The sequence below is a fragment of the Bos indicus x Bos taurus genome, chromosome 17 (assembly GCF_003369695.1).
Source record: "Bos indicus x Bos taurus breed Angus x Brahman F1 hybrid chromosome 17, Bos_hybrid_MaternalHap_v2.0, whole genome shotgun sequence".
NCBI classification, from domain to species: domain Eukaryota; kingdom Metazoa; phylum Chordata; class Mammalia; order Artiodactyla; family Bovidae; genus Bos; species Bos indicus x Bos taurus.
In genome coordinates, this window is record NC_040092.1 from 8898186 (window position 1) to 8916754 (window position 18569).

At 49.5% G+C, this 18569-nt stretch overlaps 1 protein-coding gene across 6 annotated transcripts in view; it reads left to right on the forward strand.

The window, feature by feature from the left end:
- Positions 1-18569, forward strand: part of ACACB (acetyl-CoA carboxylase beta) — a 116568-nt gene that overhangs the window by 57705 nt on the left and 40294 nt on the right. For 5 of the 6 annotated variants that reach the window (XM_027566507.1, XM_027566508.1, XM_027566509.1 and 2 more), the window contains 12 exons: positions 735-816; positions 1543-1688; positions 3159-3309; positions 4599-4733; positions 7126-7272; positions 10353-10541; positions 12028-12128; positions 15298-15386; positions 15477-15601; positions 17109-17222; positions 17393-17506; positions 18095-18184. In XM_027566507.1, the coding sequence (XP_027422308.1) occupies positions 735-816; positions 1543-1688; positions 3159-3309; positions 4599-4733; positions 7126-7272; positions 10353-10541; positions 12028-12128; positions 15298-15386; positions 15477-15601; positions 17109-17222; positions 17393-17506; positions 18095-18184 (1483 nt within the window). The remainder of the gene's footprint in view (positions 1-734; positions 817-1542; positions 1689-3158; positions 3310-4598; positions 4734-7125; positions 7273-10352; positions 10542-12027; positions 12129-15297; positions 15387-15476; positions 15602-17108; positions 17223-17392; positions 17507-18094; positions 18185-18569) is intronic. The other variant, XM_027566511.1, reaches the window with a different exon arrangement.

Consider the following 18569-nt stretch of genomic DNA (forward strand, 5'->3'; position numbering starts at 1 on the left):
TTAGTCCTTGAATCATATGCTTTTTAAAAAAATATTCTTATTTCTTTGGCTGCACTGGGTCTTAGCTGCAGCCTGTGGGATCTAGTTCCCTGACCGGAAATCAAACCCAGGCCCCCTGTATTGTAAGCGCCAAGGCTTAGCCATTGGACCACCAGGGAAATCCCAGACCATATGCTTTTGAATGGTAATAGAGTCACAGTATGGGCTTCCCTGGTGGCTCAGCGGTAAAGAATCTGCCTGCAATGCAGGAGACCTGGGTTCGATCCCTGGGTCGGGAAGATCTCCTGGAGGAGGACATGGCAACCCACTCCAGTACTCTTGCCTGGGAACTCCCATGGACAGAGGAGCCCGGCAAACTATAGTCCATAGGATTGTGCAGAGTCGGACTCGACTGAAGCATCTAAACAGCAGCAGCAGAGGCCCTGTCTGTGCGCTGGTTTCTTTCACGAGCAGGTGGCAGGATTCCCACGTAAGGACTTGTTCTGAGAAGAAGCAGCGTGGAGTTTGCTTCTTGGGAAGCCCTTTTGAAATTTCACATCCTGCAGCAAGACCAGTTTCCTTCAGTTCTAAGGGATATCAGGTTCCTTGGGACTGTCCATCCTTTGACTTTATCAACCAGCCATGGTGATGCTTAGGAGAGGCAAAGAGCAGGTAGCTTTTTAAGTCCAGAGAATGGATGGCCGCAGAGTTCTTGGTCACTCCTAGACTCACTGCAGGTCTGTCTTCTCTCCCAGGGGCCAGGTCCTCCCCGCAGACTCTCTGCTGAACATCGTGGACGTGGAATTAATCTATGGAGGTGTCAAGTACATTCTCAAGGTAAAGGTCTCTATTTCTTGGATGTCTCCAACACTCTGGGAGCTCAAGGGAGTTTTATTTCTGCCGCGCGCCACCCCTGCAATGGATTTTCCACGCCTGCTCCTGGGACTCCCCTTGCAGTCCCGTGACCTTGAGACCTATGGGCTTTGGGTTCAGAACCCGTAGGCTTGGGCCTCGTGCACAAACATGGCATCATAGAGCATGTATTGGTTTCCCACGGCTGCCGTAATTAAGTTCCATAAACCGGTGTCTTCACCAGTTTCACCAGACATTCATTGCCTCTCAGTTCTGGAGGCCAGAAGTCCAACATCAAGGTGTTGGCTGTGCTGAGGTCTCTTAGGCTCCCAGGAACCACCCCTTTCCTCGCTTCCGATGGTTGTGGGCAGTCCTCGGTGTTCCTTGGCTTAGAGGTTATCACTCCAATTGCTGCCAGCGTCTGGCTCGGTACGGCCCCCTGTGAGTGCGTCTGTGTCTGTCTGTCTTCATCTTCCTACTGTGCCTGTCTGGGTCTCTTCTCGTCTTACAAGAATACCAGTCAGACTGGATTCAGGGCTCACCCTAATCCGGCGTGACCCCTCCTTAACTGACTACATCTGCAAAGACCCTGTTTCCGAGTAAGGTGACGTGCCGAGGTTCTGGGAAGGACGTGGACCTGGGGGGACACTGTTCAGCCCCTCACAGCATGCGAGCAGAACCACGGCTCAAGGGCAGAACCTGTCCCCACAGGTGGCCCGGCAGTCTCCGACCATGTTCGTGCTCATCATGAACGGCTCTCACATCGAGATCGACGCCCACCGGCTGAACGACGGGGGGCTACTGCTGTCCTGCAGCGGCAACAGCTACACCACCTACCTGAAGGAGGAGGTGGACAGGTGTGTGGCCGGGGACACCCAGAGCCAGCTCCCCCACCCACCCACACGAGGTCCGTGTGCAGGCTCAGGCTCTTAGCCGAGGCACCTTCTCCAGGACCTTCTGGGGCTCTTGGGGAGGTTCATCTCGAGGGTGGAATCCCAGGCTGCAGGTTGGCATCCATGGAAGGTCCCTAGGCATCCCTTTTCTAGCAATGTGGACGGATTCAGGGCTGCCAGCTCCACAGCCTGTGAGGTGCACTGAGTCCCCTCAGCTCCGGGTCTGAGCTGCAGTGTCCACACCCATCAGAGCAAGGCTGGGAGAAGATGCGGTTATCCAGTTAGGGTAATGGCTATTTATTTGAGCATCTGTTGGGTCGGCCAAAATGTTCGCTTGGGTTTTTCTGTAAGATGTTTCCTACGAATAAACTTTCTGGCCAACTCAATACTTAGCCCAGGTGTCAGGCTAGGTGTCAGCAGAGACCCGTGGTCACAACTCACGGAGTCTTGTCAGGGAAAAGACGCATCGAACAAGCGGATGGCAGCAGGGAAGGTTGCTGTGGGTCAGGATGGGTGGAGCATGGGGTGACCCGGAAGCACTCGGTGTGGGGAGCCTCACGAGATGGAGACCCTGTTACTCTGGGGTGTCTGACCAACCCGAGCTCACACAATGAAACACAAACCCCTACTCCCACCCCCGAGCTGAACAGGCAGCAAAGACCCCAGGCCAAGAAGAGTAAAGTGGGGGAGGGATGGGGGGTGGGGTTTCCAGAGACCCCAGGCTTGAAAAAGCTCCAGTTAGGGAATGCAGGTTCCTTTCCCAGTCCTCCATGGAAGAAGGCAGACAAGATACACCCCAAATCGGCATTGTGTTACCTTTTTTTAACCCATGTTCTCTCTGCCAAGGATATTCAGGGTGATTATAGGCACCGCCCATGGGGCATGCTCTTCCTGGTTCTGTTACAGAAAGTGAAAGAGTTAGTCTCTCAGTCATATTTGACTCTGTGACCCTGGACCAGAGCTCCTCTGTCCATGGGGATTCTCCAGGGAAGAATACTGGAGTGGGTAGCTATTCCCTTCTTCAGGGGATCGTCCCAACCCAGGGATCGAACCCAGGTCTCCCGCACTTCAGGCAGATTCTTTACTGTCTGAGCCACCAGAGAAGCGGTTCTATTATAAGAAGCCTTTCCCTGGGTCAGTGTGTATTGAATAATACCGATATTGCTGATTGCTTTCTCTGTGCCAGAGCCTGTTGGAATTATGTTAGGAAAAGGAGCTAGTTTTCTGCCAAGAAGGGGCCCCACCCCAGTTCACACCCAAAGTCTTTGGGGTAATTGTCAACACCATTTGGGAAGAGTGGAGTGAGTCACTCAAACCATCCCAGGGTGATGCTCCTGGCTGCTGTTAGGGAGGGAAGACACTGTCAGAAGCCTGACTCCGGCACCTTGGTAGATGGTACCCTCCAGTGTCCCCACCACCTCCTTCTCTCTCCAGTTACCGAATCACCATTGGCAACAAGACGTGCGTGTTTGAGAAGGAGAATGACCCCACAGTCCTGAGATCCCCTTCGGCTGGGAAGCTGGTGAAGTACACTGTGGCAGACGGGGAACACGTTGAGGCTGGGGGCAGCTACGCCGAGATAGAGGTGACTGCAGAGCTGGCCCCCAGGGTGGGGCTGCAGCCTGGCCGCCCTTGTACCCACTCCCCAAGGGAGGACCCTCTGGGCAGGCTGCTGCACTCAAGCCAACAGACCGCCCCTTTCTCCTGCGTTCTCTCATGCAGATCCCTCAAAGAGCCACTGTGTGGGGGGTTCAGCCCCAGTTCCCTGCCTTATTCCATAGGAAAAAAAAAAATCTCAAAAAATGTGTACCTCCCCAGCTGATAAATGATAATGATGCTGACAATTAAAAAGTGGTAACCCAACACCTGCAAAGCACTTACCACATGGCAGGCACCCTTCTAAGCATTTTCTCTGTCTTTAATTCCTTCTTTAATCTTCCTGGCAATCGTAAGTTGGACCCAAACAGAACCTCCATTTTGCACATGAAGACATGGGACCCAGGCAGCCTAAGAAACTCACTCAAGGTCACACAAAGCGAGGATTCCAACCTGCTCATTCTCTGCTGCCAAGGAAAAGAGTGAATTTTGTAATGAAGATGCAGCAGTGGTGGGAGCCGACACCTGTTGGCCTCTTGCTGTGCGCCCTCTGGCTTAATCCTTATCAGTGCCCTATGAGACAAGCCTGTCATTCCCCCCCTCCCATTTTACAGTTAGGGAAACTGAGGCTCAGAGAGCGGACAGCATGTGCTAGAGATCACAGAGTGATGGGTGGGGTGCAGGGATTCCAGCCCAGGCCTGGCTGACCTGATTGACCAAGCTATGAACTTTTGAGCAAAGAGCAGGATGGTCCTGTCTGTCTGAAGCCATACATGCTAACAACATTCATTGTGTCCACACGGCCAGACTCAGACCAGTTAAAGGGGCTGATGACTGGACTGGGAGCACATTCTTCATTCCCCAGAGGGTTTTCTCTCTGCCTTTAAGAAAAGGAGCCAGTCATAAAAAGTACCTCATTTTAGGAAGATATGTATCAATCACCCTACATCATATACATCATATGATTTAGCTGTGTTTCTAAGAGAAAGGCTTTCATTTGGAAATAAGGAGCAGTTTCCACAGCTGTAAAATGGGCACAGTGAACACCAGCCTCCCTGACTGGCTTTGCAAGTGGTAAAGATTTATGACCAGCGCCGTGCCTGGCACACGATAGATTGTGTAAATGCTGCTTCTCTCTCCCCAGTGCACTTGAACTCTGCCCACAGGGTCATTCTTTGTAAGTGACAAGTCCGTGCTCCAGAATTGCTAGTTTGGGGTGACCCAGGCCAGACCCGAGGGGCCCCACCTAAGTAGAAATCACTTCTTTGTGCAAAACAGGTCATGAAGATGACCACGACCCTGAACGTGCAGGAAAGTGGCCGGGTGAAGTATGTCAGGCGCCCGGGGGCTGTGTTGGAAGCTGGCTGCGTGGTGGCCAGGCTGGAGCTCGATGACCCTTCTAAAGTGCGCCCGGTATGTGACACACGGCACAGCTACTCCGTGAGATGGACAGGCCGGTGGCTCCTGGCCCTCGAGCGTCACCCACCACGATGGGCACAGAAAGGTGCCTGCCTGTGCCCACACCCTCCTCAGCATCCCACTAAGAGCAAAACTCACGTGCTTCCGATGATCTTCAGGGTGCCCCAGGGGCTGTGTCCCACTTTCTTCCCTGGCTTCACCCTCTGCCTCCCTCTCCGCCTTAATCACACTCTCTGGACTCCTCCCCCTCGGGCCAGCTCCCTCTGCCCAGAAGAACCTTCCCCGAGATGTGCACAGGGCTCGTCCTCTCATTTCCTGTAAACTCTTGACGCAGCCCTCTTCCCCGCAGTGCATTATATAGCATTGTCACGTCTCCTAGACGTGAAGCGACCTGCCCTCCTACAGTAGGCCAGGCGTGCGGGGAAGTGGCTCCCCCGTCATGCAGGTAATGTTTGTTTTTCTCTACAATAATTAGCATATATGCCCAGGAAGGAAAAAAGCTAGAAAAGCATTTTTTTTTTTTTTAAATCAAATTGTCTCTTTTTTCCAGACTGTCGTATCAGTTTCATTTGTTCTCTCCTCTGTCTTTTCATTATTGTCTCCGAGGGTTCCCAAAGCTAGGAGTAGAGTGAGCTTGTTAGATAACAGGAAATGAATCTGTGTCTACCTTGTGATTCGTTTTAGCAGATGTTTCCCGCCGGGCTGGGGTCTGGAGACAGGAACCCAGCCACCAGTCCCAGCAGGCTCATGATTGCCTGTGAGAAAGACAGGCAGATAAATCCTTGTAATTCAGCTCAATCAGAGGGACCATCCTTGGCCGCTGGCTCTGGAGGTCCAGAGGGAGAAGCAGCAGCAGATTGTGAAGAAAGGAAGCCCTCCAGTTGATCTTGAAGGGCGAAAGGAGCCTGCAGGGCTGGGAGCGGAGCGGAGGGGATGGGAAGCTGAGGGTTCTGGGCCAGCAGAATAGCATGCTCCCAACTCCCAGCTTCCAGTGCCTCACACGGTCAGTGGTAAGTGGATGTGCTCAGTCGCTTAGTCGTGTCCGACTCTGCGATCCCACGGACTGTAGCCTGCCAGGCTCCTCTGTCCGTGGGATTTTCCAGGCAGGAATACTGGAATGGATTGCCATTTCCTACTGCATATTGAGTAGATATTTGTAAAATAAATTAACAGATGAATGAATGCATGAAGTCAGTGTTGCCCCTTTTTTAAAAAAAAAAAATGTTTGGCTTCACCTCACAATATGTGGAATCTTAGTTCCCTGACCAGGATTTGAACCTGTACCCCCTGCATTGTAAGACAGAGCCTTAGCCACTGTACCACCAAGGAAGTCCCTTTGGGGAGCTTTTTGTTTGTACATTTGTATGAGAGTTTCCTAAATTTTCTCTGTGCTAGGCATTCATCTTTGGGATTTGAGCAAAACTGAAAAGAAATAGAAAAATAGGGAGATGATATTGGTTAGAAAGCAAAGCCAAACAAAAACATCTGTCAGCAAAAATAATCAGCAATACGAAAAGAATTTTATTTGAGCCAAACTGAGGACCACGGCCTGGAAGACAACCTTTCAGATAACTCTGAAGAATTGCTCCCAAGAAGCATGGTTTTCAGCACAGTTTTGTGTCTTGTCGGAGCAATGAACATGAAACAAATCAGGAAGACTTTCCTCTAAGATTAAAAAAAAAAAAAAAATGAAAAGGAAAAAACCAGACCAGCGTGTGCACAGCAGGTCACCATGGCCTTGGCGCCCAGGAAGGGAGTCCTGCTAGCGTCAGAGAACCAGCATTGGCATCCCAGGAGGGAAGGCATTGCATCTCTGTTTTATTTATTTTTTAGCTTTTTATTTTGTATTGGAGTATAGCCAATTAGTAATTTTGTGATAGCTTCAGGCGGACAGCAAAGGGACTCAGCCATATTCATCTTTATTTTTAACATGGACTTTCTGTACTTCTGGTGAGTGTGCTCTTTTCTTTAATAATTAAAGCAGATGTCCAGTGTATGTTTGGCTACAAACAGGCTGCTTAGTTAGTATGAAATTCAAGTTAACTCATGTAGAAGCCACAATGACTTCCCCTGACCTCTACATGTGAACATTTTTTTTTAAAAAACAATCACATCTAACACTCTCCAAAATTATTTGGAATACATAAGTGACTACGGTATTTACCAAGGGGAAGATTTGGAACCCTCAAACGGGTGTGTATGAGCAATTTTAACTTTCCAAGAGGATGCTTTCTTCTGTCCCCCTCCCCTTCAGGCTTCATCCTAACCACACTGTGTGTGTGGTGTACATATTGTGTGTTGGTGGCTCTGCCTTGGCCCTTGGCTGGTCCGTCTCCTTTGGAGGCCATGGTGGTCTTGACCTCTGGCTCCTGTTGTGTCTCATCAGGCTGAGCCGTTCACGGGGGAGCTCCCCTCACAGCCCACGCTGCCCATCCTCGGAGAGAAGCTGCACCAGGTTTTTCACAGCGTCCTGGAAAATCTCACCAACATCATGAATGGCTACTGTCTGCCGGAGCCTATTTTTAGCATCAAGGTGGGTCACGTGTGCAGAGTAGGTGTGCATTGCGCACACGTGCGTAGGTACAGGTGAAGAGCCCAAAGATCCCAGAGATCTTTGAAAGTCTCTCATTTCTGTCAAGGACCTGTTCTCAGGGGATTCCTCAGTTTCGTTGTATACATCAGAGTACGTTTCTCTCTGATTATAAACCAGTGTAAAGGTTACGTTGCTTTTGTTGATTCAGTTCAGCTCAACACAGAATGTTCATGTTCTAAGAGAAGAGTCGATGTGGGTCACCTGTTAAAGAGACAGTAAGGAAGTGACTTTGTCCAGAGACACAACTCTGTTCATCCAGGGTCCCGTTGTCTGTAGAGAAGTAAGTCCTCAAATTTGCAGACCTCTGTGAAGGACCTGTGCTGCTGAACTCGACATCAGTAGCTATAAAACTACTGCTACATTACCTTCTATCCCAGAATAGTCCATCACAGTGATGGTGGTCATGGTAATAATGGCCAGCTCTAGTCTGGTACATGCTATGTGCCAGCTACCACTTAACACTTATTAAGTGTTATTAAGTTAAGTGCTTATTAAGTGTTATTAAGTTAAGTGCTTATTAAGTGTTATTAAGTTAAGTGCTTATTAAGCACTTAACACTTATTAGGTCATTTCACCTTCCCAACAACAGGGAGGTAGGAACTCTTATTATTCCGTTTTATAGGTGAGGAAACTGAGACACAGAGAGGCTACAAAACTTGCCTTCAGTCAGTTCAGCTCAGTTCAGTCACTCAGTCGTGTCCGACTCTTTGCAACCCCATGAATCACAGCACGCCAGGCCTCCCTGTCCATCACCAACTCCTGGAGTTCACTCAGACTCACGTCCATAGAGTCCATGATGCCATCCAGCCATTTCATCCTCTGTCGTCCCCTTCTCCTCCTGCCCCCAATCCCTCCCAGCATCAGAGTCTTTTCCAAGGACTCAACTCTTCACATGAGGTGGCCAAAGTACTGGAGTTTCAGCTTCAGCATCATTCCTTCCAAAGAACACCCAGGACTGATCTCCTTCAGAATGGACTGGTTGGATCTCCTTGCAGTCCAAGGGACTCTCAAGAGTCTTCTTCAACATCACAGTTCAAAAGCATCAATTCTTCGGCACTCAGCTTTCTTCACAGTCCAACTCTCACATCCATACATGACCACTGGAAAAACCATAGCCTTGACCAGATGGACCTTTGTTGGCAAAGTAATGTCTCTGCTTTTGAATATGCTATCTAGGTTGGTCATAACTTTCCTTCCAAGGAGTAAGCATCTTTTAATTTCATGGCTGCAGTCACCATCTGCAGTGATTTTGGAGCCCCAAAAAATAAAGTCTGACACTGTTTCCACTGTTTCCCCATCTATTTGCCATGAAGTGATGGGACCAGATGCCATGATCTTCGTCTTCTGAATGTTGAGCTTTAAGCCAACTTTTTCACTCTCCTCTTTGACTTTCATCAAGAGGTTTTTTAGATCCTCTTCACTTTCTGCCATAAGGGTGGTGTCATCTGCATATCTGAGGTTATTGATATTTCTCCCGGCAATCTTGATTCCAGCTTGTGCTTCTTCCAGCCCAGCGTTTCTCATGATGTACTCTGCATATAAGTTAAATAAACAGGGTGACAATACACAACCTTGATGTACCCCTTTTCCTATTTTGAACCAGTCTGTTGTTCCATGTCCAGTTCTCATTGTTGCTTCCTGACCTGCATATAGGTTTCTCAAGAGGCAGGTCAGGTGGTCTGGTATTCCCATCACTTTCAGAATTTTCCACAGTTTATTGTGATCCACACAATCAAAAGCTTTGGCATAGTCAATAAAGCAGAAATAGATGTTTTTCTGGAACTCTCTTGCTTTTTCCATGATCCAGCAGATGTTGGCAATTTGATCTCTGGTTCCTCTGCCTTTTCTAAAACCAGGTTGAACATCTGGAAGTTCACGGTTCACGTATTGCTGAAGCCTGGCTTGGAGAATTTTGAGCATTACTTTACTAGCATGTGAGATGAGTGCAATTGTGCGGTAGTTTGAGCATTCTTTGGCATTGCCTTTCTTGGGATTGGAATGAAAACTGACCTTTTCCAGTCCTGTGGCCACTGCTGAGTTTTCCAAATTTGCTGACATATTGAGTGCAGCACTTTCACAGCATCATCTTTCAGGATTTGAAATAGCGCAACTGGAATTCCATCACTTCCACTAGCTTTGTTTGTACTGACGCTTTCTAAGGCCCACTTGACTTCACATTCCAGGATGTCTGGCTCTAGGTGAGTGATCACACCATCGTGATTATTTTGGTCATGAAGATCTTTTTTGTATAGTTCTTCTGTGTATTCTTGCCACCTCTTCTTAATATCTTCTGCTTCTGTTAGGTCCTTTCACCCATAAGGAGGCAAAGAGGGGTTTGAACAATGACCCTCCCGCTTCAGAGTCCGTGTGCTTAGCCCCTATGTTAGGCTGCCTAATTACCAGCACTGCAACATTTTTTTAGCCTCTGCAGTTGCCAGTGTGTGCGTGGTTTCAAGTTCAAACCTTACAACCACATTACGGCATTGACAACTTTCTCCTTCCCATTCAAAAACCATCAACAGTTCCGGTGACCCAGAAGCAGGGCAGTGCAGCTATTAAGAGTCTCTGAGTTTGCATCCTGGCCTTGCTTCCTGCTAGCTGGGTGACTGGGCAACAATTAACCTCTCTGTTTCAATATCCTCAAATGGGAAATGGGAGTACCGATTATACCTACTCCCTAGGGTTGTTTCTGAGGATCAAGTGAGAACAGGTCAATTTGGGTCCTCAAACAGCGTCTGGCACAAAGCAAGCATCCCACAAACATCTATGCTTTGCAAAGCTTGATGTCCTGACCCCGCACCAGGCTGGCAGTTTGGAAGCACAGGATGGGGAGTGGGGCTGTCCCGGGGGGGAAGCCGGGTGGGTGTTCCTCCCCCTCTGTGGCTGGGGCCGTTCCCCCCGGGACTGTGCCAGAGGGGCTGCTAGCGTGCACGGGGCCTGGATGGCTTAGTGTGTCAGGCGCCGCCCGCCGCGTGCTGGGTGGCTGTAGGCCTCGGGCCGACGCTCTGGTCCCGCTGCAGCTGAAGGACTGGGTGCAGAAGCTCCTGAGGGCCCTCCGGCACCCGTCGCTGCCGCTGCTGGAGCTTCAGGAGATCATGACCAGTGTGTCGGGCCGCGTTCCCGCCCCCGTGGAGAAGGCCGTCCGCAGGGTGATGGCCCAGTACGCCAGCAACATCACCTCGGTGCTCTGCCAGTTCCCCAGCCAGCAGGTAGGGCCGCACCCACAGCCTCCAGGAACTCAGCCCCCCGTCAGCCTGGACCCCCAGCCTCTCGTCAGATCGGGCTTTGTGAGACCCACACCGACAGCCAGAGATGCTGGGGCCTGAAAAGAGTTTTCTTTCACGCCTGCTCTGCAGAATCCCAGCACTTTCCCCCAAAACAGCAGCGTTAGATGGACATAAGCAGTTATCAGTAGTCCTCGGATTCGCAACAGGAGTAGGTGGTTGGTGTGAATAGTCAGCATTTTCCAGAACTACACTGGCTGACGCAAGAGAGGAGCTTGTGAGTTTTTCTCGCTAGTGTGTAGTGTCGATTCTTCCTCCTCGGGTTTGTGTAGGGTGACAGTCGTGGGGCTGTACGTGTATATCACGTTTTCTAAGAATGGAAGCCGTTCCCGGGGAGTATCAGAAACCTCTAATAATTCTACATTGGCCTCATTTTGTTCTTTTGGAGGGAGGGGTTGCTTTTATCAAGCAGGTTAAAGGAAAACTACATCTGGAAGAGTCCCCTCTTTTTTATTTTCATGCCCTCGGTCTGGTGAGAAGGGCTTCCTTGCACCACCCATAAGTTAGTAATTTGGGGAGCTCGAGGTCAGTGTAAGTCAGCTTATTGCCAGAAGTCAACTTCTAAGTTGGAATATTGTTCGGCCATAAGAAGGAATGAAATGACTCGTGCTACCCTGGGGATGAACCTTAAAAGCTTGATTCTCAGTGAAAAAAAGCCAGTCACAAAAGCTCACATTGCCCAATTCCATTTATATGAAACGTAGTTGGCAGGTCCATGGAGAAGAGACAGTAGATTAGTGTTTGCCAGGGGCTCAGGGCAGGCGTGAGTGATTGCCCATGGCTATAGGATTTCTTTGGGTAGTGATGAAAATGCTCTAAAATTAGTGATGGTGGTTGCATATCTCCATGAATATAGTACAAACCACTGAATTAAATATACACTTTAAAAGGAAGGAGGGGAATATGATAGTGTATGTATTCTAGCTCAACTAAGAAATAATGAAAACAAAGCTCTCAAGGACCACAGTGGAGAATCGTACATGTTGGAACATTCTGGGAATTTGTTATTGATGCAGGTTTTTCATTAGAGGTATTTTTGTTGCCACAAAACAGTATGCCAATAGCATTCAACCTAACTGTAAAAATAGGGCCCACCCGACACCCTCATGCTCCCTGGTGTTGGAAATTCCCTTCTCCTCTTCCCATGGAGTGTTTGTGAAGAGGGATGGTGTGAACATGCATAAGTCTTTATGTGATTGTTGTCATCCTGAGCTCTTTAGTCCTCAAGCCACATGGTGAGTGGGGCACACAGAGCTGTTTCTGGGGGGGCAGAGGGCTTTGAGTTGGAGTTTTTGAATGATCCTCTGGGGGGCTCTGCGTGGGAACCTGTGGTGGGTCCTTCCAGTGACTTCTGTGCGGTGGGCAGATTGTGTGGTCTGAGCGGCCAGACTTGTCCTGTTTTCGCGTTCAGATAGCCACCATCCTGGACTGCCACGCAGCCACCCTGCAGCGGAAGGCCGACCGGGAGGTCTTCTTCATGAACACCCAGAGCATTGTACAGCTGGTCCAGAAGTGAGTCCTGGGCCCTCCGTGGGATGTGGTGGTCACACTTACTCATCCATGTGTTGCCCCAGGGTGCTGCTATCTTAAGGGCAGGCTCAAACCAACAGACAGTGCCTAGGGTCTGATACCCCAGTTCCAGCCCTGGCACAGCCCTGCCTAACAGAAGAACAAAGCAACATCCTTTACTTCCGAGTCTCAGTTTGCTAGTCTGTAAAATGGGAATTAAAAACACTTCACATGCTGAATCATTTTGCATTACCAGTAGATTAACTTTCGTAAAGTGCGGAAACACAGCAAGTCCTCATGGTAGCTTTTCTTATAAGATAGTGGAATGAAATGACTTAATAAGCTGTAAATGATTCTAGAAATTGTTTTTGTGATTTTGGGGGATCCTTGCAAAGGAGGAATTGGTAAAGAATTTGTTCAGTTGCTCAGTTATGACCAACTCTTGCAGGCTCCTTTGTCCTTCAGTATCTCCCAGAGGTTGCTCAAATTCATGTCCGTTGAGTTGGTGATGGTTAGACACCATCTCATCCTCTGCCACCCCCTTCTCCTGTTCCCTCAATCTTTCCCATTATCAGGGTCTTTTCCAATGAGTCAGCTCTTCGCATCAGGTGGCCAAAGTATTGGAGCTTCAGCATCAGTCCTACCAATGAGTATTCAAGGTTGATTTCCTTTAGGATTGACTGGTTTGATTTCCTTGCTGTCCAAGAGACTCTCAAAGAGTCTTCTCCAGCACTACAATTCAAGCATCAATTCTTCAGTGCTTAGCCTTCTTTATGGTCCAACTCTCACATCTGTACATGACTATTAGAAAAACCATAGTTTCAACAATACGGACCTTTGTCAGCAAAGTGATGTCTCTGCCTTTTAATACGCTGTTTGAAGTGAAGTGAAGTGGAAGTTCCTCAGTCATGTCTGACTCTTTGCAACCCCATTGACTATACAGTCCATGGAATTCTCCAGGCCAGAATACTGGAGTGGGTAGCTGTTCCCTTCTCCAGGGGATCTTCCCAACCCAGCGATTGAACCCAGGTCTCCTGCATTGCGGGTGGATTCTTTACCAGCTGAGCCACCAGGGAAGCCCAATACGCTGTTTAGGTTTGTCATAGCTTTTCTTTCAAGAAGCAAGCATCTTTTAATTTCATGGCTGCAGTCACCGTCCACAGTGATTTTGGAGCCCAAGAAAATAAAACATGTCACTGCCTCCACTTTTTCCCCTTCAGTTTGCCATGAAGTGATGGGACCGGATGCCATGATCTTAGTTTTTTAAATGTTGCGTTTTAAGCCAGCTTTTTCACTGTCTTCTTTCACCCTCTTCAAGAGGGTGTTTGTTTATATTCTGTGGTTGTTTATATTCCTCCCGGCTATCTTGATTCCGGCTTGAGCTTCATCCAACCTGGCATTTCGCATGATGTACTCTGTATATAAGTTAAACAAGCAAGGTGACCATATACAACCTCAGGCACACTCCTTTCCCAATTTGCACCAGTAAGTTGTTTCATGTCCGGTTCTGACTTGTTACTTCATGACCCACATACAGATTTCTCAAGAGTCGGGTAAGGGGTTCTATAGTCCCACCTTTGTAAGAATTTTTAAAAAGAATTTTCTTTAAGAACTTGTGTTTTGTCTTACATAGCTCTTGAGCAGGAAGAACTATGCTGCTGATAAAAAGAACTGCCCTTTTGTATGAAAACTCTACCCAGCAAGAAAGCTTTGCCTTCTTGGACAGAATTCAAACATTTTCAGACTGGAGTGAGTTAATTCAGCACATATTAGCCACGTGCCAAAAACTATAAGAGGTGCAGAAGATAGATGGCTATAGGAAAATGCCCTTCTTTTCAGGGCACTCCTTGGCTTGTGAGGACACATACTGACAATATAGGGTTGCAGCTGAGGAAGGAGATTTGCGTTTGGATTCCCCACAAAGTGAGAGCTCCATAGCCAAGGCTAATCCTTTCCCCAGAACTCTTCCAGCACTAACCCTAATCCATCCTTTAGTACAGGAGAAATGACCGGGAGGTATGAACAAATGAGAAATGAATCCAATTCCCTAGCACGTTCTTCTTGTGTTAAATATAAATCTCAGAGGTATATCCTGTATTGTGCACGTGTGTGTTTTTAAAAATCACATACGAACCAGGAGCCTTTTTGGTTCGTACTCTCTTTTGATGTCATTTGCTGGTGCTGGGGCAAAGCTGGTTTCAACTTTCCTGAAACTCAGCGTCCCTTTCCTTGTGTTCCGAAATGGTTTGGAAGAGGAAATAGTTTAAGGAACCTCCAGGTTACCAATTGTAAATGTCTTTCAAGTTTTATTTTTCGAATTGTCTTTATCCATTGGATGGTTAATTGAAAATATTTGTCTTCACTCATTCAGGCAAGGCTGACCCCATTCAGCATCCCGGCTCTGTGACTGTTTTTCCTTCTCTCTGGGGACCTCTGGTTGGACGTGTGACCTTGGGCAAGTTGTCACTGTCTCTGACTGGCAGAGTTAACACAGATGGACCAACTCACGCATCCCTCCCAGACCTAAGGATTCGAGGGTGCAGCCTCTAGATTCTTTGTAAAAATATTTATCTATTTGTTTGGCTATGTTGGGTCTTAGCTGTGGCATGCAGGATCTTCATTGCGTCATGCAGATTCTTTACTTACGGCTCATGGACTCTCTAGTTGTGACACACAGGCTCAGCAGTCGTGGTGGGCAGCCTTAGTTGCTCCACAGCATGTGGGATCTTAGTTCCCAGATCAGGGAACGAACCCATGTCCCCTGCATTACAAGGCAGATCCTCAGCCACTGGACCATCAGGGAAGTCCTCCTCCAGATTCTTTATTAGTGTTTTCTCTTCAATACTTTGGCCACCCGATGCGTAGAAATGTCTCATTTGAAAAGACCCTGATGCTGGAAAAGATTGAAGGTGGGAGGAGAAGGGGATGACAGAGGATGAGATGGTTAGATGGCATCACCGATTCAATGGACATGGGTCTGAGTGAACTCCAGGAGTTGGGGACGCACAGAGAGGCCAGGCGTGCTGCAGTCCATGGGGTCGCAAAGAGTCGGACACCACTGAGCAACTGAACTGAACTGAAGTCCTTTTTCAAGTCTTGAAAGTCCTGCTGGAGACGACAGGCACCCCAGGACACAGAGCTGATCACTCAGCGGCCTTCTCCTCCTCCCCAGGTACCGCAGTGGGGCCCGCGGCTACATGAAGGCGGTGGTCTTGGACCTCCTGCGGAGATATTTACTGGTTGAGCACCATTTCCAGCAAGGCAAGAGTCGCCACCCCAGGCACTGGTGATGAGTCCGCACGGGCAGGCGGCCTGGAGCCTTACCCCACATGGCTTCTTGTCCCCCTGCAGCCCACTACGACAAGTGTGTGATAAACCTCCGGGAGCAGCTGAAGCCAGACATGGCCCAGGTGTTGGACTGCATCTTCTCCCACTCGCAGGTGGCCAAGAAGAACCAGCTGGTGATCATGTTGATTGTAAGCGGGAGAAGGCGTCCTTTCCCCAGTGTTGGACAGGGCTCTGCCGGCTTCCCCTGGAAAGATTCTGGTCGCCAGATTTTAAAATACTTCATACCAAACTTGTCTTGGGTCTTGCCTCTCTTGTTTATTCATTTCTCCACGCTGCACAGCTTTGTAGGATCTTCCCTGACCAGGGATTGAACCTGGGCCATGACAGTGAAAGCCTGGAATGCTAACCTCTAGGCCACCAGGGAGCTCTCGAGTCTTTCCTGTCTTAGAAAACCACTAGCCTGGCCGTTGGACAGTGCCTGCGTTCCACGCTGTCCTTGGAGGCACAGGCCAGGGGAATGACAGCGATGAGTGTCACCACCATTTGATAACACAAAGCAAATCAAAATTTGGGAGGGAGAGAAGGTTGAGAATAATTTCCCATGAGATTTCTTCACCACAGACCTGCTTGTGTGCTTGTGTATGTGTGTGAAATGTTAATATGTTAAACAAATTTTCTGATTATAGAAACAAAATGTGGGCTCATTCTAATTAGGGACATGCAGAAGTAGAAAAGAATGACCCCCCCCCTCCCCGGCCCCACCGTCTGGTGACTGCCTGGAGAACAGCCTGGTGCGGAGGTCGGGGTGTGATGCCCAGGTATTCAGGGTCCCAGCAGTCACTGTTTTGTCTTAGTGGGTATTGAGGGAGCATCAACTCTGAGCCTTTCCTAAGCCCTTCTTGCATTTAGGGCATAAGAGTAGATGCAAAGACTGGCTGCGCCCAGCCCTGGTCTCCGGCAGAAAGGTCCCTTGTTCCAGAAGCAGAGAGGAGGGTTGCCCATAGGAACCAACCTCCCTGCCTCGTTGGCAGGTTTCACCTCTATATCTTCTCTCTGGCAGGACGTCTCCAGGCCCTAGATGCTCCCCCCATGCCAAGGCTCCTAGAGTTGGCTTGCATACCCGCACTAGAGCCTCACATAGCTCTTACTGTTTGTTCATACCTGCTTCTATTTCCCCTCATCCCTCTTCTCTGAAACTGAGCCCCTTAAGTCAGGCAGAGATGTGCAGAGGAAAGAGTGAGAGGGCCTAGGGATAGGAGAGCCTTGGGTTCAAGTATGACTCTGCCTTGCATGTGCTTGGTAGCCTCGGGGCAAGGCACGTTGCCTCTCTGAGCCTCAGTTTTCTCATCTGTAAAATGGGAATCATATAGTAACTCCTCGGTGGGTGAAGGACATTTGAGGAAATAAATGGAAAGTGTCTAGCTGCTTGCCTGGCCACAGTAAATACCTGTTAGACCTGCTGGCCATTAATAGTGATGCAGGCAGAGACTTGGTTCTGTTTTCCCTCGTGCCAGGAACTTAGGGCATGTTTTGGGGTGGATGAAAATGCAGTGGAGAATGGTGGAGGGTTTATGTATGAGACTGTGGAGGTTGGCTGGGGCAGCTGGACCCCCAGCCAAGGGCCAGTGAGTGCTGGCCTGTCTCCTTCTGGTGGAACAGAAGATCCCCTTGGATCTTGTTTCTGTCCCCCAAAAGGATGAGCTCTGTGGCCCAGACCCATCCCTGTCCGATGAGCTGACCTCCATCCTCGACGAGCTGACTCAGCTGAGCAAAAGCGAGCACTGCAAGGTGGCCCTCAGAGCCAGGCAGGTAGGCTGGCCGGCTGTGGTTCCCACCGCACCCCGGGCTCACGGGGTGCCATCCTCCACCATGCCCAGCCCCCCACATGCACAGCCCCTTTGCTGCAGGACCGGCCCTTGGCGTCTTCCCTGCGAGGATGGCTCACCCCAGCCCGTCGATCCCCTCTCTTCCCCTCGCAGGTCCTGATTGCCTCCCATCTCCCCTCCTACGAGCTGAGGCACAACCAAGTGGAGTCCATTTTCCTGTCTGCCATTGACATGTACGGCCACCAGTTCTGCCCAGAAAACCTCAAGGTGAGGCCATCTGCATCCTTCCACGTTGCACAGAGCACATGCCATGGCCCAGGTGGGGCCTGGGAGTGGGAAGGCGGGCTCTCCCTGCCCTCCACGGATTGGTGCTCGGATGCAGGGCACAATCACCAGCACCAGTGGTTTAGCTCAGCATGGCCAGGGCTGCCTGAGGGGGCCCAGGGGTAGCTCTGAGAGAGGTTGGGTCCTGCAGGATGGATGGCAAGGCAGCAAGGCTCTCTCAGGAGGCATGATGTTAAAACTCCACATGTGATGGAGCTTATTGGAAGCTGTGAGCACTCACATGGCTGGGTCTTGGCTTCATTTTCCCAGGGCCCCCTCCTCACCCACTAAATCTGCCTCATTCACAAGCTTCCAGGCACCCCCTCTATGGCTAGAGCTGGGAGCCCTGAGAACAGTCACCCAAAACTGCCTGCACATTCAGATCTCATGGGCCTGGAGCCTGGCAGCATTTTGTGATAACAACACGACCAACCTCTCTTCCCTGCCGCTATCCCTCCCCTCCTCTGACTGCTGGTTGGAATTTGTTAGCATTCCGCTTTCCTTCTTTATTTCCCTTTCCGTTTCCTGTAGAAATTAATACTCTCAGAAACAACCATCTTTGATGTGCTGCCCACTTTCTTCTACCACGCTAACAAAGTGGTTTGCATGGCATCCTTGGAGGTAAGTAAGTGAGAGGTCCCTGGAACAGCTTCAGTAGACCAGTGTCGGTCCTGGCATCTGCTGCCTGCACTCCACATGCCTGACCCTGGGCCATGTGCCTGGCAAACATGATCTCAGCATTTTCTCTCCAACGTAGGTCCTTTTACTTACACCCGTCTCATGGAAAAGGGAATGGAGGCTCAGAGAGGTGAAGCAACTTGCTCAAGGTCACACAGCTAAGAAGTGACAGAGCTAGGATGTATATCAAGTCTATCTTAGTCCAATAGCTCAGTTGGTAAAGAACCCACCTACAATGCAGGAGACCCCAGTTTGATTGCTGGGTTGGGAAGATCCGCTGGAAAAGGGATAGGCTACCCACTCCAGTATTCCTGGGCTTCCCCTTGTG